The sequence below is a fragment of the Chiloscyllium plagiosum genome, chromosome 2, assembly GCF_004010195.1.
Source record: "Chiloscyllium plagiosum isolate BGI_BamShark_2017 chromosome 2, ASM401019v2, whole genome shotgun sequence".
In the NCBI taxonomy this organism is placed as follows: domain Eukaryota; kingdom Metazoa; phylum Chordata; class Chondrichthyes; order Orectolobiformes; family Hemiscylliidae; genus Chiloscyllium; species Chiloscyllium plagiosum.
This window is the reverse complement of record NC_057711.1, coordinates 35,150,413-35,176,880: the sequence shown is the minus strand read 5'-3', so window position 1 is coordinate 35,176,880 and position 26,468 is coordinate 35,150,413. Positions and strand designations below refer to the sequence as shown.

At 39.7% G+C, this 26,468-nt stretch overlaps 1 protein-coding gene across 6 annotated transcripts in view; it reads right to left on the bottom strand.

Moving 5' to 3' along the window:
• Nucleotides 1-26,468, bottom strand: part of gfm2 (GTP dependent ribosome recycling factor mitochondrial 2) — a 63,033-nt gene that overhangs the window by 32,824 nt on the left and 3,741 nt on the right. For 4 of the 6 annotated variants that reach the window (XM_043707480.1, XM_043707471.1, XM_043707463.1 and 1 more), the window contains exons 2-10: nucleotides 25,777-25,857; nucleotides 20,712-20,816; nucleotides 19,532-19,619; nucleotides 17,282-17,327; nucleotides 16,066-16,163; nucleotides 15,083-15,208; nucleotides 11,589-11,677; nucleotides 9,058-9,146; nucleotides 6,827-6,887 (exon numbers count right to left, since the gene is read on the bottom strand). In XM_043707480.1, the coding sequence (XP_043563415.1) occupies nucleotides 6,827-6,887; nucleotides 9,058-9,146; nucleotides 11,589-11,677; nucleotides 15,083-15,208; nucleotides 16,066-16,163; nucleotides 17,282-17,327; nucleotides 19,532-19,619; nucleotides 20,712-20,774 (660 nt within the window). In that variant the 5' untranslated portion in view covers nucleotides 20,775-20,816; nucleotides 25,777-25,857. Of the gene's footprint in view, nucleotides 1-6,826; nucleotides 6,888-9,057; nucleotides 9,147-11,588; nucleotides 11,678-15,082; nucleotides 15,209-16,065; nucleotides 16,164-17,281; nucleotides 17,328-19,531; nucleotides 19,620-20,711; nucleotides 20,817-24,140; nucleotides 24,235-25,776; nucleotides 25,858-26,468 lie in introns of all 6 variants that reach the window. The other 2 variants (XM_043707466.1, XM_043707488.1) reach the window with 2 other exon arrangements.

The window sequence follows — 26,468 nt, the reverse complement described above, 5'->3', positions numbered from 1 at the left end:
TAGTTTTTCCAAAAATAAATTCAAAACAAAATTTATTGACAATTGAACAGTTAACCTAATAACAAAGGCTTTCTCACCTAATATAGGACATTGATAATAGATTATACCTTATCAATCAAAAGACAATCATCCACACCACCTTTTAATAATATAAAAGGAAAAAAAAAATCATTATGTATATCTTAACAGAACCGAAATTCATCAGGGAAGAGATTTATTTTATTCATTCATGGGATGCTGGCTTCATTGGCTGAGCCAACATTAATTGCCCATCCCTAATGACCCTCAAGATGGCTGAGATGCCTTCTTGAACCACTGCAGTGCAGTTGATGGAAGGTAGACCACAATGTCATTTTGGCAGGAGTTCCAGGACACTGACTCAGAAAGCAGCCGAGAAAACGCTATCATTTCAAAAAAGCAGATGGATATTGCTAAAGGAGCTAAAGGATTCAAAGGATATGGCTGAAAAGGGGGAAACAGGCAACTGAGTTAATGATCAGCCATGATCATATTGAATGGTGGGGCATGTTCAAAGGACCAAATGGTCCTGTTTTCTGTTTACTCAGTACAGGATTCCTTGGCTCTGACCAGCTCTTGTACTCATAGTACTTATATGGCTAGTCCAACTCAGTTTCTGATCAATGGTAATGTCCTAAGTTTTTTAAAAATTCATTCGTGGGATGTGGACATCACTGGCTGGCCAGCATTTCTTGCCACCTGTTCAACTGAAGAAATTTTGCCCCTCTCAACCTCTGTTTTAATTTCTGATATACAGCACATGCAGTTCTTACTCACCGCCACTTCTCTTCCAGGCTTGCCCACCTTGAAGAAATTCTGCTCCTCTCAACTTAATTGTTTCTGATTTACAGCACCCACAGTTCTTTCAGTTTTTATTTATTGCCCATCCCATCCCTCGCTGCCCTAGACAAGGTGGTGGTGAGTTGTTTTCTTGAATTGCTGCAGTCCACAATGCCATTTGGAGGAGCAGAAATGTAAAATTCACTCAGCAATTTTGTCAATGCTTCAGCCTTCTCTTTTACACTAATGATCTGGGTTCCACCCATTGAGGCTGGGGATGTTTCTGTAGTATCTTCCTCCTGCAAGTTATTTAATTGCCCACTATCATTCATGACTAGATGTGGCAAGACTGCAGAACTTCAATCTGATTTTTTGGTTGTGGAATCGCTGTGCGCTATGAATTGCTATTTTTGCTATTTGGCAGACAAGAGGTCCTGTTTCATAGCTTTACCAGGTTGAAATCTCATATTCAAGTATGCCTGGCCGGGGGTCCTGCCTTGACCTTCTACATTCTTCATTGAGCCAGGGCTCATTGCCTGACACAATGATAATAGTAGAATGGGGAGGCACAAGGCCTGCAATTTGCAGATTGTGTTGAAGCTGCTGTTGGCCTGCAGCACTTCATGGATGCCCAGTCTTTAGTTGATAAATCTGGTCAGTTTCTCCCATTTAGCATGGTTATAGTGACACACAACACTACATACAGAATTATCAATGTGAAAGGGAACTTTGTCTGTTCAAGGACTATGGAGTGGCCATCTTACCAATACACTGATGCAACTGCAGCAGGTAGCTTGGTGAAAATGAGATTGAATATGTTTTTTGATGTAGTCTTTCAGTCTCTCCCTCACCCTCAATTGCGATGGTGAATTGCCCTTAACAGGTTTTGTATGTAAATATCTAATTGGCAACATGGCGTTTTACTGGTGGTGGTTAGTTTTTAAAAAAGGAAGCAAATAAAAAAAGTTGATTTTAGTGGTGGGCAAGTCATTCAATTGTGTGATAACACTTCTGGGCATACAAAAAAGGCTCAGCTAACCTCTTATGCAAAATTTACCCTTTGACAGTATGCTATCAACCGAACACTGCAATGGCAATGCTGGTCTAACATGCAAACACAACTTACTAAAATGGGACTTGAAACACAAATCTCTGACCCAAAGTACAAGACGTTGGTAAGGCCTCTTGTGTCCAGTTCTGATCATCTTGATATAGGAAGGATACTATTAAGCTGGAGAGGGCTCAGAAAAGAAACATTACCAGGATGTTGCCAGGAATGGAGGGTTTGATTTATAGGCAGAGGCTGAACAGGCTGGGACTTTTTTCACTAGAGTGTAGGAAGTTGAGGGGTGACCTTGTAGAGGTTTATAAAATCATGAGGGATGTAGATAAGGTGAATGGCTGGTGTCTTTTACCTAATTTCAAAATTTGGGGCCATATTTTTAAAGGTGAGAGGAGAAAGATTTTAAAAAGACATGAAGAGTATTTTCTTTTACACACAGAGGGTAGTTCATGTGTAGAATGCACATCCAGAGGAAGTGGTGGATGTGAGTACAGTTACAATGTTTAAAAAGTAATTTAGATAAGGATAAGAAGAAGAAATGTTTGGAGGGACATGGACCAAGCATAGGCAGGCGGGACTAGTTTAGTTTGGGATTATGGTCAGCATGGACTAGTTGGACCTAAGGGTCTGTTTCCATGCAGTATGACTCTCTAACTTCCTACCAACTGAATACCACTGTTCCACCACCTCTGCTCAGCACTTCCTAGGACATACACATGATTGGTGAAGATGTTGTCTGGAGCAATTGTGAGCAAAGTATCATACCATAAGCATGACTATGTCAGACTGGTGTTAATTAGATTAGATTACAGTGTGGAAACAGGCCCTTTGGCCCAACAAGTCCACACCGACCCGCCGAAGCGCAACCCACCCATACCCCTACATTTACCCCTTACCTAACACTACGGGCAATTTAGCATGGCCGATTCACCTGACCTGCAGGTCTTTGGACTGTGGGAGGAAACCGGAGCACCCGGAGGAAACCCACGCAGACACGGGGAGAACGTGCAAACTCCACACAGTCAGTCGCTTGAGTCGGGAATTGAACCCGGGTCTCAGGCGCTGTGAGGCAGCAGTGCTAACCACTGTGCCACCATGCCGCCCATGGTGCTTGAGACTGCTCTCCCAATTTTAGCTTTAACCCCCAGATGTTAGTAAGGAGGACATTGCAGGGTCAAAAAGGTTGTGTTTGTGGTTGTCGCTTCTGCTGCCTGAGTAGAATCCAGTTGGTTCTTCTCGTTTCATTCCTTTTTTCCTTTCTAGTGGTCAATAGAACTTAATGGTTTACTCAGCTATTTCAGAGAGCCGGTAAGAGTCAATTGGATATGGAGTCACATTTTGACCAGTAAAAGACATTAGTGAACCAGATGAGGTTTTATAACATCATTAGACATTTCATTCTAGATTTTTTTCCAGTCAAGGTCTACCAGCTGCTGTGATAGGATTCATACCCGGGTCCTCAGAACATTATCTGGTCAACAATATCATTGGCCAATATCTCCAATTAGTATTGGTTACTTTCACTTCAGACCCATTTCGAAACTAACAACTCTCGACTCCCAGAATTACTTTAATGCTTATTGAATATCCTTGCTTTCTTTTAAATTGAGGGTGAAGTTTGGATTCACTCATAGAAATAAGGACAAGTCATTGTCTTTTGGGGATTTTTAAAACATTTTTTGTATAACCACAAAATTTGCATGCGCATTCTTATAATATTAAATTAATGAGTTTACTTTAAATTTTAATTGTCTCATCTAATCTTATGTATCAAAGTGTTCAGTAAATACAACTCCTATCCCTCTGGCGGGGAAATATTTTCTAAAGTTCCATTGAGATCCTTCCAATATCCAGGAAAATTACAATCTAACTAAAGAGCAATTATACTTTAGACTATTGGGAAGAAAACAACACCCTTCACTGGGAGAGGCATAGTCGGACATTGTCTGTTCAAATTACATATCAGAGTCTAGCACCCTCTGGTTGCTGTTGAGAGAAATTAGCTGGGAGATCCTGCTGATCCAAAGGGCTCTAATTGATGAATTACAATTGTTAAAAAAAACAATAGGGTGAAGGTAGAAATTAAAAAGCTCTGTTCTTTTAAAGATTACTTTACAAACTTATTTAAAAAGTCTATTTAATTAATAACTCAATAGGTGTCTCGGAATATAAAATCTTATAAGGGCTAACATGTTTAACAAATGTTACTATTTAATTCATAGTTTATAACTCATTCTACTGAGTTTTTCCAATTTAAGGGATGACAGGGATATGGTACAATAAAAGATAAAAGTTCTACAGAGTTTAATGTTTGTCAGCTCGGGTGAGTCCATAGCATAGCCTGTGTCAGAATTCTGAGTAATAGATCGTATCTTCAGGATTTTCGTGCCAATCTACACAAACTTAACAGCCTCAAGCTGTGTTCAGTTTCAAAAGGAAAATGGTAGTGACAGTTCAAACTCAGCTATTACCTCCCACACACTTCTGCAAAATCACAAGTACTTACAGCTAAAACTACAAGTGGTTAGCCACACAGCACAATGTCTACGGGTTTTCACCATTCTTGTCCTTCAGTCCATTTTCTAGACAAACTAAAGTGCCTATGCCCGAAACATTAGTTCGCCGGCTCCTGAGATGCTGCTTGACCTACTGTGCTTTACCAGAGCCACACTTTTCGACTGTGTATCCATATTTACAACATTGTTAATTTCAGTGATGCGCAAGCTTAAAAGATAGTGAAAATTCTAGTTACCCAAATGAGCCCTACAGTAGTTATAGATCAAACTGCAATAGTATCAATGGTTTACAGCATAACTCAGCAGACAGTAGTGTACTGGTAATGATACTGCATTAGTAATTCAGAGGCACAGACTTATGTATTGGTCAGAGCATTGAGTATAGGAGTTGGGAGGTCATGTTGTGTTAGGCCACTTTTGGAATATTGTGTGCAATTCTGGTCTCCTTCCTATCGGAAGGATGTTGTGAAACTTGAAAGGGTTCAGAAAAGATTTACAAGGATGTTGCCAAGGTTGGGGGATTTGAGCTATAGGAAGAGGCTGAATAAGCTGGAGCATCGGAGGCTGAAAGGTGACCTTTTAGGGGTTTATAAATCATGAGGAGCATGGATAGGATAAACAGAAAAAGTCTTTTCCCTGGGGTGGGGGAATCCAGAACTGGAGGGCATAGGTTTAGGGTGAGAGGGGAAAGATATAAAAGGGACCTGAGGGACAAAGTTTTCATGCAGAGGTTGGTGCATGTGTGGAATGGGCTGCCAGAGGAAATGGTGGAGGCTGGTACAGTTGCAATATTTAAAAAGCATCTGGATGGGCTGAATAGCCTAATTTCTGCTCCTCTGTGTTATATGGTCTCATGGTCTAATCCCAATAAAGTGGTCATTCCTTTCTTATTTTTCAGTTATACCCAAATAAATTCCCTGGACATATACCCAGAAATATCCTCACCAAGTACAGCCATAATGTTATCCCTAATCAAAACTGCCACTACCCCTTCTCTTTTGCCCTCCTTTCTAACCATCTAAGGCATCAATACTCTGGAACATTAAGCTGCCGGTCCTGTCCATCCCTCAGGCACATCTCTGTAATTGCTATGGTATCCTAGTTCCATTTTCTCAACCATGCTGAGTTCATCTGCCTTACCCATTCGATCTCTTGCCTTGAAACTAATGCAGTTTAATTTATCAGTCCTACCTCATTCTCTGCTTTGTTGCTGCCTGCCCTTTTTCCAACTGTACCAGTCTCAGACTGATCTCAATTCTCACTGTCTCCCTGGGTCCCATTATCAGTTCTACATTGCCCATGTCTGTCCATCACCCCCTACATTTTCCAAAACACGATACTTATTTGAAATGGGGATAGCAACAGGAGGCTCTTTCGGTACCTGCCTCCCTCTCCTACCTTTCCTGGAAGTAACCCACGTACTTGACTGTATCTTTGGTTTATCTTCCTTCTTGCAAGTACCATCTGTCACACCCCCAGCTCCTGTAAATTCCTCATTGCCTCTAACTGCTGCTCCAGCCAATCAATAGGATGTGTAACCAAACACATTACTGATGATTATGTTTGCAGGCAATGTGGAAATTCTCCCTAATCTCCCACAACCAATAGGAAGAGTACATCTTTGCATCTTAATGTCTACAGACCCAGAAAATAGCACAGTCTTACTGCTCTAAAAGCACTGCTCCAGGCTAACTTAGTAACTGTGTTTTTATAGCTTAATCAAGAGACAGCTCTCAATAACAACACTGAATCAAAGAAGAACCCACTCTACTCACTATTACAGATTTACAAAAAAACAGCAAGATTACACTTAAAAATAGCCACTTAGCTGCTCCCCAGCTGAGAGCTTCCCCACACAGGTTTCTCCAAGGTCAGCTGTGAATTTCTGTTTGTTAAATTTTCTTAGACAACTCTGATGTCAAGAGATATTTGAAACCAAACAGAAGAGGCAGTTAGCTGTACAGGTTACTGCTGGGTCAGACCTGCAGCTTTACTGCTCCTTTTTTTGATTCACTTTCCATGTGGTCACTAGCTTTGTTTCTCTTCCTCCTTTTTTTGTAAAGTACTGTTGTTTTGGTTTTGTATTCTGCAAAGTTCCAAAACAATGGAACAGCTTATAAAACGTAATTACTGCTCCTAGAATTCAAGGAAATCAGCTCCAACACTGAAAATACCTGAAAAAACAAAAGGAGCTCCTCCTACAGCCACAAATTTTTTCAATCCTCCACTTTGGATTACCTTTTTTTATTGCCATGTGGAAGTGAAAGCCCCAATTTTACAAGGAAGTGGGAAAAAAAGTAGAATAAAAATATTCTAAAAGCCATAGATCAGATTTAATATCATGACAAGTATACCTTGGAACCTATGAGACCTTTACAAATATGATTTCATTTACATGAAAAATGTTCAATAAGTACATTTTATTTTACATGCTGAAGTTAAAATATACCTGCAGCAGAAGTGGCTTCACTTTTAGTTTCTGTTTGATGCTTTCAATGGAGTAAGAAAAACTGCAAATCAAAAATCAATAATATTTATCCTTACTAACAAAATTCCAAATCTAACCAAGCAATCACAAACAAAAATGTGCATAGTTAAGAATGCCCAATACATAATGTTCATCTGTAACAAAGGCATTCTTCAAAAGGTCTCAGCAGGGGCAGTTCAGTGGCACAGTGGTTAGCATTGCTGCCTCACAGCGCCAGGAAACTAGGTTTGATTCCACCCTCAAGCGACTGTGAGACGTTTGCACGTTTTCCTCATGTCTGCATGGCTTTCCTCCCACAATCCAAACATGTGTAGGTTAGGTGGATTGGCTAAGCTAAATTGCCCATCATATCTGGGGATATGCACGTTAGGTGGATTAATCGTGGGTTAGCCAGGGTTACAGGAGTAGGGTAATGGGTTGGATGGGTGGGATACTCTTCAGTGGGTCGATGTGGATTCAATGGGCCAAATGGCCTGTTCCCATACTGTACGAATTCTAAGTAAAATATACTGGAAAATGAAATCAAAACAAATATACAGAAATAATCTTCAGTCAGAATCCTAATATAAGAGAACAGACAAATTAATGTTTCCAGAATGTTCCTTTCATTAGTACTAAATGAATTCCCTTATTCAAAATGAGAAAGAGACAATAAACAGGCAATTAAAGGTCAGTTAAAATCTGCCATTGAGAAAGTGTTAAAAGTCAATGATAAATGAAACAATAGCAGAGCATGTAGAAATGTATAATAACAAAAAGGTGGTAAGGAGAAGCCAGGGAACTATGGACTGGTGAGCTTGACATCAGTGATGGGCTTTTTTTTGGAAGGAATCCTGAGGGACAGGATTCACATACATTTGGAGAGGCAAGGACTGATTAGAGATAGTCAACATTACTTTATGCATGGGAAATCATATCTCAAGAACTTGATTAAATTTATTGAAGTAGAGTCTGCAAACAGATCCAGATAAGTTAAGTGAGTAGGTAAAACCCTGGCAGACGAATGTTTTGTGGAGAAATATGAAGTTATGCATTTGGCAGGACTGAAGCTGAATATTATTGAAATGGAGAAACACTGCAGCACAGAAGAGTTTAGGTGTTCTCATTCAAGGATCATAAACAGTTAACACACAATTTCAGCAGAACACAGGGAAGGCAAGAGGAATGCTGCCCTGTATTTCAGTCCACTGATCTCCTTGAGAGCAGAAATACAAAGTCTTAGTCAACAATCTGAATTACCCACTCTTCCACCCTGATCTGGGGAGAATCTTCTTCCATATCAAGATTATTTCTTTGGCAATATTGCAGTAAATTTTCACTGCATCAAAAATAATATGCCTACATATTTTTCCCATTACTAATGTTAAACTGATTAAGTATTTAACCTTCATTTGCGTCTCAATCTCATTTTATTCTCCAGTCCCTACACATAGGCAATATTTTAAAAAGTAACCTAAACATCCTTTGTTTTCCCTCAACCTTTTGAGGATTTTAAATATGTACTCATAACTTCATACTTTAAAGTTGACACTGAGGTATGTTGTTGCAACTAGTTTGGAGGGTGGTGCGGGTATGGAACAGAGAAAGTGGGCACAATAACAACATTTGAAAGGTTCAGAGGGCTAGGGGAGTATGATGGCTCAGTGGTTAGCACTGCTGCCTCACAATAGGAACCTAGGTTCGATTCTATCGGTGTGGAGTTTGCACATTTTCCCAGTGTCTGCATGTGTTTCCTCCGGGTGCTCCAATTTCCTCCCACGATCCAAAAGATGTGCAGGTCAGGTAAATTAGCCATGCTAAATGTTAGGTGTATTAGTCGGAGGTAAATATAGGGTAGGGGAATGGGTCTGGGCGGGTTATTCTTTGGAGGGTTGGTGTGGACTTGTTGGGCCGAAGAGTCTGTTTTCATTCTGTAGAGAATCTGATCTAATATAAAGTGCTGGCAAATGGACTAGACCTGATTAGGATGTCTGATCGGCACAGGCGAGTTGGACTGAAGGGTCTGTTTCCATGGTGTATGACTCAATGACTACAACTCTAATTTTGATTTATATGTAGCTTATGCTAAATTTATCAGGCAAGTTAAGTCAGTTACAAATACCAAGAAGGAATGCACTCCTTTGCTCCTTTACTAAAATAAATATCAAAAGGAAAAAGCACCATTTTCTTACTTTGAATGTTGAATCTATTACCTGGCTTTAGGTTTATCCATCTTGTTTAAGAAGCATACACGAGGAATATGATGTTTGTCTGCCTGACGCCACACTGTTAAGGTTTGTGCCTAAAATACAAACGGCCTTCATTGTTAGGGAATTGGGAGATTAAAAATAGGAAAAACATATTGCAACTGTATAGCATGTAAAGTGAGGCAAAAGTGAGGACTGCAGATGCTGGAGATCAGAGTCAAGATTAGAGTGTGTTGGAAAAGCACAGCAGGTCATGCTCCTCGGATGCTGCTTGACCTGCTGTGCTTTTCCAGCACCACTCTAATCTTGAGTGTATAAGTGAGGCCAATCCATCTATACTGTATACAGTTTTGATCCCCAAAGTAAATAAAGAATATATTGGTACTAGAAGCAGCTCAAAACAGATTCACTAGGTTGATGCTTTCGGATGAATAGGTTGACTTATCAAGATTTAGGTCTTTTTTCGAGATTAGAAGAATGAGGGGTTATTTTATTGAGACATTCAAGTTTGACAGGGTAGGTATTGAAAAGATGCATCCTGTATTGGTGAGTCTCAAAAGAGGAAATACTTCCAGAATAAATAGACACTCATTTAAAATTGAGGGGTAACAGAATTTCTTCTCTCAGAGGGTAGTGAATTTATGCAATTCTTTACCCTAGAGAATTTTGGATGCTAGATTACTAATTTATGACATTGAGGTGTTGAGGGCTATGGGGAACTGACATGGAATTGAATTGAAGCCTGCTACAAATCAGTCATGATCTTATAGAATGGTGATTTGCCTCAATGGCTGACTCCCGCTCCTATTGATTTTATGTTCTTCAGTTTTGGAACCTATATAACTCAAAAACACAAACAAACTTAATACTGCAATGGCATAAATACATTTTATTCACTACCTACTTTAATTAATAGCCAAGATTAAAGAGCTTTATCTGTTAAAGGGCCTGCTTAATATCAACATTACAAAAATGTATTTTCTTCAGCAATCTTAAAAATCAGGCAGTTACTCAACAGAATGCCAGCGGGAACATGGGAACTTATCTATTAAGACTGTGAAAATAAAATCACCATGATGTCTGAAGCAATTAACTGCAACCAACTCTATAGAAATATTTAGCTCTTTTGGAATGGTGTTACAATTACTAACATCCCAAATTTTGCTGTTTGCAATGGCTGGTGGTTAACAACAAAAGAAATAGGAGCAGATATAGACAAGACAATTCTTCAATAGCTCTGCTATTGAATACAATCACGGCGTTTGTAATGCATTCAAACACCTTGTAACCTTGATTCAGACTTCATTCCTTTCCCCCTTATTCCAACTTTAATTGTTAAACTTACTATTCTCAATGGTTCTCTCCAGGGAATCCTGATAATCACGCTTGGTTCCATACCCCTGTCAAGTTCATATAAAGCCCTGCCAACAGTACTAGCAAAATACCCTGCAAGGATCGCAGCCCCAAATCTATTCAAGTACAACTCATCCAGTTTGTACAGGCACCATCTCCCAGAGACAGTCTCAGTGTCCCAGGAATCTAGTCATTTTTCCAACCATACTTCCATCTGTCTTAGCCTCCTATTTCTGTACTCCCTTCCACATGACACCTGCTTGCTAATTTCCTACTTAACTCCCAAAATGATGTTGCAGAAGCATATCCCCATTCCTGCCTAATTCTTGATACTAACATGGACCAAGACATCTGGCTCCCTCCGAAGAATATCTTACAGTTACTCAGTGATCCTGTCACAAGGAAGCAACATACTATACTGGAGTCATGCCTATGGTCACAGAAATGCCCATCTGTTTGCCTAACAAATAATTCCTATAACTATTGCTCTCCCTTTCTTTTTCCTCCCCTCCTGTATAGCCAAGTTGCTAATGGTACCATAAACATGGCTCTGACGGCACTCTGTTCAGGAATGAGCATGCCTTCAATCAGCTTCCAAAACAGTAAACTGACTTGAAAGTGGGAACCCAGGGGACTAATGCACCACCTGCATGTTATTCGCCCATTCTCTTTCTACTTCCAGGTCTTTAAGTTGCGGTGTGACTACCTCTCTGAATAAGCTACCGAAAAGTTCCCTACCTTCACATGCAAGCCACAGTGACTCCAGCCAAAAACCCAAGCTCATTCCAGAGATGAAACTATACTAACAAATAAGTAAATCAAGTTTGATAGCTGCACCATGCTCAGTTAGTGAGTCTTAATCATGGTAGGCTTTTATAATTACAGTATCTCTAATGCACTGGGATAACCTGAATGTTAACTGTTGACCCCTGCTGGTAAGTATATGCAATTGCCTGACTGTTGAGCAGAGTTGAATTTGTTTACAGTGAAATACCAGCTGACTTCACTAGTCAGCTTTACGCCTTATCATATTGGCAAGCTTGCCATCTCCATGGAAGGATAAGTAACATTTGCTTTTGAGATAAAAATGGAAGACTGAAAACGAAGACGAAGAAACAAAGAGTAAGCTACTGAAAAGAATAACATGCTTTTGATGGCACTTGCATTAAGAAATTCCTGCTCACCTCTACACCAGCTGAAGCATCAAATACTGCCACTGCTCCATCAAGTACGCGTAAAGAGCGTTCTACTTCAACTGTGAAATCCACGTGACCTAACAAAGTGCAAAATTTATTAAAGTGGTGTTTAATTAATGTGTATAGGGCATAATTCACTGAGCATAAAGCAGCTACCTGACATGAGGTGTGAGGACGACAAGTGAAATGCCATATAATTGTACACAAACCATTAGAGGAGTAGATGTAGATCATTCAGCCCATCAGGTTTCCTCTGCAATTCAATGTGATCAAGGCTGATCCAATAGTCCACAACTCTATTTTCCCCTGCCTGTTCCCCATAACCCTAGATTCCCTTATGATTAAAAACCTGACCATGAACCAAATTTAATGATTCTGACAGCCTCTTTGGTAAAGAATTCCACAGAGTCAGTACCCTCAGAGAAGAAATTCCTCCTTATCTCTGTTTTAAAATGCAACACCTTTTTATCAGACCATGCCCTCTAGTTCTAAACTTTTCCAAACTTCTCTGCATCTACCCTTTCAAGTTCCCTAAGATACTTGTTTGTTTCAACAAGCTCTGCTCTCATTCTTCTAAATTCTAATAAGAACTGGCCCAATCTATTCAATCATCACAAGATGGTCCCTCCATACCAAATGTCAGCCTCATGAACATTTGCAGGACTGCCTCCAATGTATATCATTCCCTAGATAAGGGGTCCAGAACTGATTATGGTATTCCAGCTGTGGTCTAACTAGTGTCTTGTATATTTTTAGCAAAACCTTCCTACTTTTAGATTTCATTCCCTTTGAAATAATGGTCATCAGGTCTATTTGCCTTCCTTATTATCCACTGAACTTGTATGATTTATTGACTCATGGACAAGGACTTCTAAATTCCTATGTTGTAGATTTCTGTAGTCTTTCTCCATTTAAATAATATTTAGCTCCTCTATTCTTCCTGCCAAAATACATTTGCCCACATCATATACTGTCTGCCAGGTTTTTACCCACTCGCTTAACCTGTCTTTTTCCTGCTGCAGACTCTTCGTGCCATTTGTACCACTTGCCTTCCCTCCTATTTTTGTGCCACCCACAAACTTGGTTATAAGACATTCACATCTAAGTCATTAATATATATAAGTAAATAATTGTGGCTTCAGTACTGATCCCCATGATACACTACCAGTTACAGGTTGCCATTCTGAAAATGTCTCCCTGAACCCAACTCTGTTTTCTGTTAGTCAATCCTCTATCCACGCTAGTATACTATCTCCAAAACCATGACTCTTATCAAGAGGTCTAATGTGTGGTACCTTATAAAACACTTTCTGAAAATCCAAATATGCTGTATAGTGTTATGGTCATTGTTTTCTAGCAGATGCTTTAATCTAACATCATTTATTAAATTTGCCTCATTACAGATTATCAGATCCAAAATAGCCTGATTCCAGATGAATCCACAACATATTGTCCTTGGAAACTACCCTGAATATAGTCTATGAATTATTTCTCAGAATTACCATGGCGAATCTGACTATCCCAATCTACAAGAAGATTAAAGTCACCCATGATTAAGGTACTGTCTTTTTAATGCACTCATTACCCCAGATTTATTTTCTATACCACCATATAACTATTGTTGGGGGCCTACAGACTATTCTTATCAATGACTTCTTTGCCTTTTTATTTCTTAACTCAACCCATATAGTTTCCAATCCTAGATCATTTCTTGCTATTCTATGCATTCCACCCTGTACTAACAATACTACCCCGCATGGCCCTTCCTTCTTGCCTGACCTTTCAAAAAGTCACAACGCCCTGAATATTTGGCTATAAGATCATATACATTAACCCATATTTGTGCCATGAATTCATTTATTTTTATCCAAAGATTATATGCATTCGTGTTAGAAACTCATTAATTTTGCCTTTCTACCATTTTTTCTCCCTTTTGATCCTGTGTTGTGTACTCTGTACCACACCGCGTATCATAATCCAAATAGCTCTCCAGTAATGCTGCATCCCTTTGCTTTATAAGTCTACATTTCCCCTCTCCAAAGCTTTAGACGATAAAGCGTGGAGCTGAAAAAAGCACAGCAAGTCAAGCAGCATCAGAGAAGCAGGGGAGTTGACATTTCAGATCAGAACCTTTCAGCAGTCCCGATGAAAGGTTCTGACTTGAAACATCAACTCCCCTGCTCCTCTGATGCTGCTTGACTTGCTATGCTTTTTCCAGCTGCACACCTTATCGACTGACTTTCCAGCATCTGCAGTCCTCACTGTCTCCTCTCCAAAGCTTTTCCAACCACTCTCGTTTAAAGTCCGATCAGCTGAACCCAATAAACCCACTTTCACCTCATGTATTTCTTTATCCACGCTCTTCAAGCTGACTACTCCATTCATAAAAGGTACACATCTTTAAATGTGACTTAACATTGCAATCTCCACTTCTTGCACTCCAAATTAACTTAATTGCTATTCAGAATATGCTTGACTTGTTTCCTGTCTAGTCTTTAGCAACACTATTGTGATTATAGTTTCCTTCTGCGATTGATGGACAAATAATGGATATCTTGTTTAAATGTCTAAGTGAGGTAGATTGAGCAGAGTCATTTCCATCCAAAATGAATCATTCCCTTTCTTTTAAAATATTGGAAAAGTACATTTCATTCAGTTTCAGTTCAAACATTTATAAATACCTACAGTTGAACCATGTATTTTCTTCCGTTTGCTTCAGATTTAACAATATTACTGTACATTATCTCAAAAAAGTAGAAACTTTCAAAGCTATTTACTTTACAATGAAGAAATTAAAATGTGGAAAAAATGTCTGAATTAAAGGTTCTGAAAAACAACAAAATGTAGCTTTCACGGTGATGAATTTTGAAAAACTCATCTGCCAGTAATTTCTAAACTACTGCTTTCACTCCCCCTAATAGTGCTTCAGTGGAAATTCAATGAAGTTGCAGAGCATAAGGATGAAGACCACTTCTAATCATCTGCACAGGGGACATGTGAGGATAAGGGATTCCCCTCAGGAAATGTGACCCACAATTATCTTACCTAATTTGGATTAAGATTTTGAATAGCTTCTATTAAAAATGGCTATTTGTAAATATTTTCCAAGGTGCATTTAACGTTGTTTAAACAGAATAGAAAATAATAAAAAATTTATTTGATGCAAAAATCTTCAAGTTTAATTTGGCCTCAAAATCAAGGTAAAGATGTTATAGTTGAAACTGGCTTTTGATGCAAGCATGACTCAGCACAAAATTACTTTCAACTTCAGTTACAGATAGAATTGACTACTCAAATGAGAATTGTGCCTCAAATGTGTATTCCAAATGCAAACAAGGTGCAGTACTTGCAACTATTTAAAATAATCTTAATGGCAACTATAAATATTTTGAAAAACTGACCATTACTCTAAAAGAACTAAATTTTTCTTTTGAAACCAGTGATTCAGTCACATGTAGTTTAGTGATCTTGTGATTGCCTACCTGGTGTATCTATTAAATTTACCCGATGGGATTTCCAGTCAAAAGTAACAGCAGCTGATTGGATGGTAATTCCACGCTCACGTTCTTGTGCCATGAAATCAGTCACTGTGTCTCCATCATCAACATCTAACAAAGAAATAGAAGATCCTGTGCTTTTAGAGTTACATGATTGGAGCCCAAATCACAGTTACTGTGTAATACGGAAAATAGGAGTAGGCCATACAGCCTATCAAGGCTACTCTGCCATTCAACATGATCATGACTGATCATCCACTTCCTGTATTCTCTCATGTCCTGTGACATGTTTAGAGTCGAGGGCTATTCACATTCAGTGAATCCAAAGTCTTCTGTGAAGCAGAGTTCCCCAGATTCATAACCCACTGAGTGAAAACGTTTCTCATCATCCCAGTTCAAATGGCTTGTTACATTTCCTGAGACTGTGACCTGTTGTTCTGGAACCACAGCCAAGCCAGGAAAACACCATTCCTGCATGTGTCTGCTGGAATTTTATATGTTTCAATGAGATTCTCTCTCATTTCAACTAAACTTAAGTGAATACAAGCACAGTCAATCCAATCTCCCCTCATACGAGAAACAGTCCAACGTATGTAATATGGAATTATGAATAAGATTTCACAAAGTGTTTATTTAAACATCCTACAATTATAGCACACAATGCCCTTTTTGGCAGATCATGATGTTTTGCCCATATTCCAATTCCACTGATCTTCTGAGCTTAACCAGACCACTCTGGAGGAGAGAATCTGTGGACAGATGTTAATGGAGAATGAGTCTCTTCAATTACTTTGCATGTCAATGGACCACAACTACAACAGAATATTCCGTAGATATTGCAGAATCTGCAGATGTATACTTTCTTGACAAAGATTCATATTGCTTATCTTCATTTAATTTTTCAAAGAATGCATTAGATTGTACTGTAATGAGAAGAGACTTGATCAGGTGAGCAATTGTATCCTTACCTCCAAGTGCCCTGATGTATCCCGCATAATAAAGCATTCTCTCTGTGGTTGTGGTTTTTCCTGCATCGATATGAGCCATTATCCCAATGTTCCGTATTCTGCCAATACAGATTGACTTTCTGAATAACAGATAAACTACACTGTTTTGTTCATTTTGACTTTAAAAATTCTGGGTGACAAATGGTACAGATTGAAATTGCCTTTATTATGCTCAATCAATTAATGACAATACTATTTTCTTCTGGAGATTTTAATGACAGAATATGAACAAGTTGCAAATAAATCTGGAACTTAAGCACATATTAGGAGTAACTACACGGAGCCTCAAAACACTTTGCCTTCAGAAACTTAAACAATTCTTATCAGGACCAGTGAGAATCCAAACATGGTAACAATTAGCATTGACAGAAAGAGGTATATATTCCACAATGTTGTGCAAAGGATAATAGCAGTCACAAGCAAACAGCTGAAAATTTTAATTTACAAAAGGAAGCTTGGCTCCCTATTAGTAAACAGACTATTACTGTTAATTATACAGACAATTATATGAAGTACTGTAATAGAAACTTAGGAATAGGCCATTCAGCTCATTGATCCTGTTCCACTATTTAATACAACCTTAGCCAATGGAACACTCTAATGCCTTTTACCTACACTATCCATTAAACCTTTGTGCCGTTGATAATTAAGGGTGCAGCAACCTCTACTTTAAAAGTGCTCAAAGACTGAGCTTCTACAGCCCTGTGAGGTACATGAATCCAAAGATTCATCACCTAAAACAAGTCCCCCTTTATTTTTAAAGAGAGCCCCTTGGTTCTGAACTGCCCAACCAGATGAATAATCTTACCTGCATCTATCCTGTCTATCCTTTTAAATATTTTGTAGGTTTCAAAGAGATCACCTCTTGTTCTTCAAACCTTTTATAGAAAATAGAAACCCAGCTGCCAGAGTTCTCTTCATAAGACTCCTCTGCTATCCCATGAATAAGTCTGGTGAACCTTGTTGCACTCTTTTTCTGGCAATACTACGTTCTTGAAGTAAAGAGATTAAAAATGTATCTGAATTCTAAATTCTATTTCCCTTTCCTCAGGTGCCGCCAGATCAGCTCAGTTTCTCAACTCTCTCATTGCTTGCTTCAGATTTCTAGCATCTGCAGCAGTTTGCCATTATATTAACTTTGTATCATAACATATCGACTGCTAATTGAGTGACTTACTTTGAGATATCCGGATTGATAATGGTGCGCAATGACTTAATATCACCTGTAATGCAATGGAAATCAGAATTCATATGTTTTCATTAACCCTGGTCAACTTGAGATCTTAAGTATAAAATTTTGAGTATCTTTGGCAGCTTCACCACTCACCCTATTCGGAAAAGTGGATTATTAACAATTTGCAAGGCGGGGGGGGGTTGTTGTTTCCTGCAGCCACTCCACTGCATTCTCATCCATGCCCCCAATTTACTTAAGACTGGGGCAGATGGAGATTCACCACTTGCTCCAAACCAGATCGCCTTGGATTTCTTACTGGGAAAGCAATTACTTTACATTTTTTTTTTTTTACATTACATTACAGTGTGGAAACAGGCCCTTCGGCCCAACAAGTCCACACCGACCCGCCGAAGCGAAACCCACCCATACTCCTACATTTACCCCTTACCTAACACTACGGGCAATTTAGCATGGCCAATTCACCTGACCCTGCACATCTTTTGGACTGTGGGAGGAAACCGGAGCACCCGGAGGAAACCCACGCAGACACGGGGAGAACGTGCAAACTCCACACAGTCAGTCGCCTGAGGCGGGAATTGAACCCGGGTCTCAGGCACTGTGAGGCAGCAGTGCTAACCACTGTGCCACCGTGCCGCCCACAAGTTCCTAAGTTACTTGTCTGTCAGGAAGGAAGGTAATCAAATTGATGGCACATTGAGAACCTGAAGAGTCACTTAATTTACCATTTAGGGGGCTTCATTGGAGGTAGGTAAAGAAAGCTGTCCATGGAGTTTCTTGCACAGGACTTAGATGTTGTGGTTTGGTGGTGGTCATCTTGGGCAGGAGGTGACAGAAGGGGGCAAGTATCTATCCATATCAACCCACTCAATTATCTTTCCTTCCTGTCATTATCATTGCCACTTTCAGGGAGTACATAGATCATGCCCTAACTGGTGGAACTTGCTGATAAAATTATGCACCTCAAATTGATAATACAAAGTAACAAAATTTACAGAAATAAATTTTCAAACAGTTACACCAGCCCTCTGTGCTGTAAAACTCTCCTATAAAAGAAAGATGGGAAAATTGAAAGGATAGAATGAAGCATTCAGCCCATTCTGGTTGTACTGGTCATAAAAGAGCTATCCAAACTAATTCCATTTCTCATCAGTTGTTCTGTAGGCTAAAACACTTCAATTCCATACACAATTACTTTTTTAAAATGCAGTGAGGTTGTTTTCTGCCTCTCACACTCAAGTGGTGAGATTGCAACTTCAACCACCCTCTGGGGAAAGAATTCTCAACATCTTTCTAAGCATTTGACTAATTGCTTTGAATTAATGCCTCCTTGCTATTCATCTTTCAACTAAGGGAAAAAATGTCCTTCTTATCCAATCACACCCCTTCAAAATTTTATATGTTTCAATTAAAGGGTCATCTCAGCCTCTTCTATTTCAAAAGGAAACAACCCCGGCCTATCCATTTTTTTTTCTCATGGCTAAACTTCTCTATTCATAGAATCCCTCCAATTGTAGAAAGAGCCCATTTGGCCCACTGGGTCAGCACCAACCCTTCAAATAGCCATTCATACTATCCCCATAACCCCACGTTTATCAGGGCTAGTCCAACCTGCACATCCATAGATACTACAGTCAATTTAGCATGGGCAATCCATTTAACATGTTTGAACAGTGGGAAGAAACCGGAGCACCTGGTGGAAATCCATGCAGACATGAGGAAAATATGCAAACTTCACAGACAGTCACCCAAGGCTGCTATCAAACTCTGGCACTGAGAGGCAGAAGTGCTAACCATCTTTTTTGAAAACATCCTCAAATCTCCTCTCTACCCTCTTCAATACAATTATTACTTCAATTTGGTGATCAGAACTCTTCAAAGTACTTCAACTATGACCTATTGTGACCTGAGACCAAGGTCCTTCTTTTTCTCTGCATTTCTCAGTATCTTACCAATTAAACATGTAATATACTTATAAGTAGGTAAAAATCCTATTTTTGTCATAATCACAACCTGTGCTTTATTTAAAGGATGCCCACCACTGAAACTGGTTGCCAACTATGCTGGTTGAGGCCAAGAACTAATCCAATAAGCAGCTGAGTGCTATGCTAGAATGAAGTATAATTGCTGGTTTGGGAAAATAAGATAAAATAAGCAAAGGGCTTTGTATTTCCAAACTATCTTGTGACCAAACCACATCTGTGCCATTCTCTTTTGCTCTGTGTAGTAACTTACCTGGAAGACAGCTGTACCTCCTTACAAAACCAATTCTTACATTTCTTCTGCTGGCATAAGCAACCCTGAACCAGCAGCGCAGAAGACACTGAAAGTACAAAACAATCAGTTAGCTCAATGCAAGTTAGAGGATCATTGTTTTAAAATAACTAATTTCCCCAACTAAACCTATTTATAAAATGTGAATTGCTATCAGGGCTTGTTTTAACATTCCAAAGCTGATGTTTGAAAGGTTGCTTTGTACTGGACTATTTCCAACTAAATTATGGCTATTATTATCAAGATATTGGCAGAATATTTCAACCTGAAAGGAAATGCAAATTAAATTTTAAAAAATTGAATTGGCACATAACTCTTGTTGAAGTGTTGCAAAGCTACAGCAACTTGAATAATTTTTAAATCTGTTTCTTCAAATTACATTGGTATTTCTAATTATACATCATGTATGTCACCATGTCAAAGTCATCTGATCAGCAACCCCTGAACATTTCCTACTCAGGAGAAAGTATGAGAAAGCCATTGACCAGAGTCAGGTGCGTCAAAAGGCATGGCGAGATTTCTGGCTTTTTGTCATCCCTGTTAGTTTAAGTCAGGAAGCAGTACAAAAAGTTTCAATTAAGGTCCAGGGGTTAAAATGGCCCAGGCATCATGCAGAAGAGTCCAAAAAAATATCCCACCAACTTCATGGGACACACTCAACATCTATTTTTAGTAAGATATCAATTAAACAAGTGTTTCTAGGACAAAGGAGAACAACCATGGAATGTCATACATATAATAATGGAAATAAACATACACAAACCTTGATGTAATTTATATTGGTGAATGTCCGAATAACATATACTTCCTTGATAACAAATTGAGTACTGCTCTCTGTCCTCAATCCATGGATAAAATGTTCAAATAAGAGTGAATTTATATAGCAACCCTATTATCTTCTAGAAGGAATGATAGTGAATTCAATGTTGGCGTTTGTTTCATTCAGCAACAAAAGTCTGAGGTTCAACAAAATTTTTAGCAGAACTTGTGATCAATTTAAAGGTGCTTTACTTACATTACCAATTCTCAGGAACCAGACCACGATGTTAAATATGGGGTACCTGCACTGTACATTCAGTGATTCAATGCTAGCATACATACTATTAGAAAAGTAATGTCAATTTAAAATAATAATCTTCACCATATGATGTCCACTGAGTGAAAGAATCCCAATTAGTGGCAGTTCCATCATAAATCGATTCATTTTCCTCTTCGTTATTAGTCACAATCTACGTACAAAAGAAATCTGAAAGAACAAAACACACTCATTAGCTAATGCGTATTTAGCACAGACTTCCAAAATCAGGACATTGAATTTTGCGATTGGGAGCAAATGGTTTGGAAATAAGTCAAACTTCATTTTAATTGTAGTAAGACTTCTGTCAGGTTCTATACTTTTCAAATTTCTCCTCTTGAAATGGAAAGTGCTGGCCAACCATTCCATAGACAAATCTGCATAAATATACCCAGGACTGGCAGATGGAATTTAGTTTGGATAAATGCAAGATATTGCATTTTAGTAAAACAAACAAGAACAGGACTTATACAATTAATGGTCGGGCCCTGGGTAGTGTAGACAGAGAGATTTAGGGGCTGAGGTACATAATTCATTGAGGTTTGTGTCACAGATAGACAGGATGGTTAAGAAGGCCTTCATTGCCTTTAAGCATAGGAGTTGGGATGTCATGTTGACATTGTATAGAACACTGGTGAGGCTTCTTCCGGAGTATTGCGCCCAATTCTGGTTGCCCCTCCTATAGTAAGGATAGTTATAAATTGGAGAGGGTTCAGAAAGAGAGAGTTTGAGTTATAAAAATGGGCTGGGACTTTTTTTCACTACAGCTTAGGAGGTTGAAGGTGACCTTATACAGGTTTACAAAACCATGAACTGAATTGAATTAATTTAATTTATTGTCATGTGTACCCGAGGCACAGCGAAAAGCTTTGTCTTGCGAGCAACACAGGCAGATCACATAGTTAAGTAGCATAGATAAGTAAATAATAGGTAAACAGTGGCAAAAACAAAAACACGCGAAGAGTTTGAGAGTCCATTTAGTATTCTAACAATTGTAGGATAGAGTCTGTTTCAAAACCGGCTGGTGCGTGTATTCAGGCTTCTGTACCTTCTCCCTGATGGTAGAGGTTGTAGAAAAACATTGTCAGAGTGGGATGGATCTTTGAGAATACTGGTGGCCTTTCCTTGACAGCGGGCCTGCTAGATGGATTCCATAGATAATGGGTTGGCCTTTGTGATTGTCCGGGCCGAGTTCACCACTCTTTGTAACTGTCTCTTGAATGGTACAGTTGACATACCAGGTAGTGATACATTCAGACAGAATGCTCTCAATGGTGCACCTGTAATAGTTGGCAAGGATATTCACTGTCATGCCAAATTTCCTCAGCTGTCTGAGGAAGTGACATTGTTGTGCCTTTGTAACCAATGCATCCACATGAAAATGCTTGTTGTGAAGCTTATTGTGGATGACCACTCAATAATGAGTTCCTTGGTTTTGCTGGCATTGAGAGCTATGTTGTTCTCAGTGCACCATTTTTCCAGGTCTTCCACTTCATGTCTGTAGTCTGTTTTGTCGCCATCTGAGATTTGACCGACTATGGTGGTGTCATCAGCAAACTTGTAAATGACATTAGTCTGGTATTTGGCGACGCACATATGGGTACAGTAGGGGGCTGAGTATGCACTCCTGGGGGGCTCCAGTGTTGAGTGTTAGTCAGGATGAAATATTGTCCCCAGTCTTCACTGATTGTGGTCTGTGGGTCAGGAAACTGAGGAACCAGTTGCAGAGAGTGGTGCTTAGTCCAAGATCACCAAGTTTAATAATCAGTCTCAAGGGGATAATAGTGTTGAAGGTTGAACTGTAGTCAATGAGTAGGATTCTTGGTGAGCTATTCTTGATGTCAAGATGTTCTAGGTAGGAGTGAAGGGCAAGTGATATGGCATCTAACGTGGATCTGTTGGTCCAATAGGCAAATTGGAGTGAGTCAAGAGTGGTGGGGAGGCTGGAGCTGACTAATGCCATGATCAGCCTTTCAAAGCACTTCATGACCACTGAAGTCAGGGCCACTGAGCGGTAGTCATTGACACATGCTGCATGAGCCTTCTTAGACACAGGGATGATGTTGGCCCTCTTGAAACAGGCAGAGATAGTGGTCTGCTGCAGGGGAAGGTTGAAGATGTCCGAGAAAATCTCCACCAGTTGATCTGCGCATGCTCTGAGTGCACGGCCTGGTACTCCATCTGACCCCATCACTTTCCTTGGATTCACGTAGGAAAACTCTGATCTCTGATGCAGTGACTGTTGGGATAGGTTTGTCAGGACTTGTCAGAATAGGTGTTACCTCTCCGCCAAAATTCTGTTCAAAGCGAGCACAGAAGGCGTTGAGATGACCTGGGAAGGATGTGTCATTGTCTGCTATCTTGCACTGTCTCTTTTTAGAACCTGTGATGTCATTCAGTCCTTGCCATAGTCATTGGGTGTCTATCTGAGTCTTTAGTTTGGATCAGTATTGGTCCTTGGCTCTGCAAAAGTCTTACTTGGATTCCTTATATTTGAGTGGGTCTCCTGAGCTGTAGGCCTCACACCTGGTTTTTAGCAGGTTTTGTATGTCCTGATTCATCCATGGTTTCCTGTTGGGGAACACCCGGATTGACATCCTCGGTATGCAGTCCTCCACACACTTGCTGATAAAGTCTGTGATGGTGGTGGCGTATTCATCCAAGGTACCTGCAGACTGTTTGAACATGGCCCAAACAGCCAATTCTAGACAGCACTGGATTTCATCCACTGCCTCCTCCGACCAGCACTGAACCTGTATCCGTGAGGGGGTCTCCTGCTTGAGCTTTTGTCTGTAGGCCGGGAGAAGAAACACGGCATTATAGTCGGAGTTGCCGAAATGAGGGAGGGGGATGGAGTGGTAGGCATCTTTCACAGTGGTGTGACAGTGGTCTAAAATGTTTGGGCCCCTGGTAGGGCAGGTAATATTCTGGTGGTATTTGGGTAACACCTTCCTTAGGTTGACTTGATTGAAGTCGCCAGTTACAATAAACAGGGCCTTGGGGTATTCCATCTCCAGGGTGTTAAGAGGTGGAGTACAGTACATCCAGAGCTTCCTCAACCTTTGTTTGTGACAGTACGTACACAGCAGTTAGTATAGCAGTGGTAAATTCCTGTGGTAGATAGAAGGGGCAGCATTTGATGATGAGGAATTCAAGGTTTGGGGAGCAATGGCTGCTCAGGGTTGCAATGTCTATGTACCTCAAGTTGTTAATTAAATGGCAAACCCTTCCCCCTTTGTCTTACCCAAGGACGCTGGATGGTCATATGATGGATAGAAAAACCATCAGCCTTAAGTGCACAGTCGGGAATGGATGGGTTGAGCCAGGTTTCTGTGAAGCAGATTGCACAGCAGTCCTGCAGTTCACGCTGGAAACTGAGCTGTGATGGGTTTGTCCATCTTGTTCTCCAGAGATTGTATTTTTGCAAGAAGTAAGCTAGGAAGGGGGTCTTGAAACCGCAAAGTCTCAGTCTTATTAGCAGGCTGGCACGCTTACCCCGCTTCCTCGCAGGTTTCTTACATTTGAGTGGAATGGTGGTCTGGTGGAGTGGATTGTGACTGCTTCCAGTGAAGTGATCCTTTCTAGGACCCTGTGAAGCAGATAGGTTGCAGATTAGTGTATTTTTGCAGAGGGTCTGCTTAGGACCCAGTGTAGCAGGTAATTTATTGTGTGGTTGTGAGAGGCATAGATAAGGTGAATAGCAAGGGTCTTGTCCCTTGAGTGGAGAAGTTCAAGACTAAGGGGCATATTTTTAAAGTGAGAGGAGAAAGATATTAAAATGACGAGGGGCAAACATTTTTATACAGAGAGTGGTTCGTGTGTGGAATGGGCTTCAAGAGGAGGTGGTGGATGCAAGTCTAAATACAACACTTAAAAGACATTTGGATAAATACATGAATACAAAAGGTTTGGAGGGATATTGGCTAAACGCAGGCAAGTGGGACTAGTTTGATCGGCATGGTCTAGTTGGACTGAAGGGTTGTTTCGGTGTTGGATGACTCTATGACTTTAAGTGGTCCAACTTCAGCCATGCTCAGTGTCCCAGATAATTATCCACATATAGAACACGCTTGTATCTGAGAAATGATATTGTTCAAATGGAAACCTTGGATTAGTTTATGATGTTTTAAAAAAAGCAAAGTTGTGAAACTCTACCATTATCAGTTTCTGCCAGGAATTTGCATCTTCACTCTACAACTGACCATTTCGCTGTTATGCTTAGAATCAGTTTAAAAATCTCTGTAGTAGCCAATAAAGGCATCATAGCACCAGATAACATAATTAATTCAGTTTATAAAATAGCTGGCGAATTGAGAAATATCCAAGATGATATTCTGCATGCTCTACCTGCTGAAAAATGTGTTGCTGGAAAAGCGCAGCAGGTCAGGCAGCATCCAAGTAGCAGGAGAATCGAAGTTTCAGGCATAAGCCCTTCATTTTTCAGCTCTGATCTCCAGCATCTGCAGTCCTCACTTTCTCCTGCTATACCTGCTCCCAATTATGCAACTTCTCTCTTATTTATTTTTGAATGGCTATGTTTCATCCTTACCCAAGTGTTCTCCCCCCCCACCTCCGGATTACATGCTGCCCAACAAGAAAAGAATGAGTTGTATTTACATTCACAAAAACAAAGGACTCCAAAGCACTTTACAACCAATTAAGTGCATTGTGGCTGTTAGAGTAAAGGAATCACATCAGTCAGATACATTGATATTTTGCAAAGTTGATTGAGAGATAAATATTGCTTAGGATTCTTATTCTTCAAGTAGAGGCTTGGGATCTTTTACATCTTCCTGACAAGGTGACAAAGCTTTGACTTAACCCTCACCCAAAACATTTCTGACAGTGCAGCACTCCCTCGGAAACGCATAGATTTATTTGGTCAAGACTTGGACCTGAACCCACAACATTCTAACTCCAAGGTGGTAGCACCATAAACCGAGCCACAACCAAAAATTATAATGACAAAATTGGCCACAGTTTTTGTTATTGCAGACTTCAATAACTGACTGACGCCATGTTACAGAAACCATAATTTCATCAACTGAAAAATAAATGTACATGGGTGCCACCTTGATTTTTTATAGTTGTTGTATTTTATTCAATATAATTAAAACTTTGAAAACCTTACTAAATTTTCAATATCATCAAGGTTGACTTGCTTGTGGTGTTAATCTGGAGTTATTCCTGGAAGTTATTTTGAATCAGCAAACTGAAAAATAAAACAAAGTTGAACACTTCTTCATACTTGTTCACTTGGCTTTTCTTAATAATACAATTCTAATCCTTTTACTTAATAATTCATTGAGAGTTGCACCACTATACGCTTTCCAATGGTATGGTAGCCATAGCTCAATTAGGAGCAGTCCCATGTCCAAGTCTTTCACTTTCAAGTCTTAGTGTTGAATTCGTGCACACAATCAAGATTTAACTGCCAATGGAGAACTGAGGGAGTACTGTACTGTCAGAAGTACCACAGTTCTAATGAGACATTAAATCAAGATTCTAGCTATCTATTCAAACAGCTGTGCTGAGGGAGGATATTCCTGGAAATACATCCAGGGAAGTTATTTGGGTGGAACTGAGAAATAAAAAAGTGATGATCACCTTATTGGGATTGTATTATAGACCCCCCCCCCCAATAGTCAGAGGGAAATTGAGAAACAAATTTGTAAGGAGATCTCAGCTATCTGTAAAAATAATAGGGTGGTTATAGTAGGGGATTTTAACTTTCCAAACATAGACTGGGACTGCCATAGTGTTAAAAGTTTAGGTGGAGAGGAATATCTTAAGTGCGTACAAGACAATTTTCTGATTCAGTAT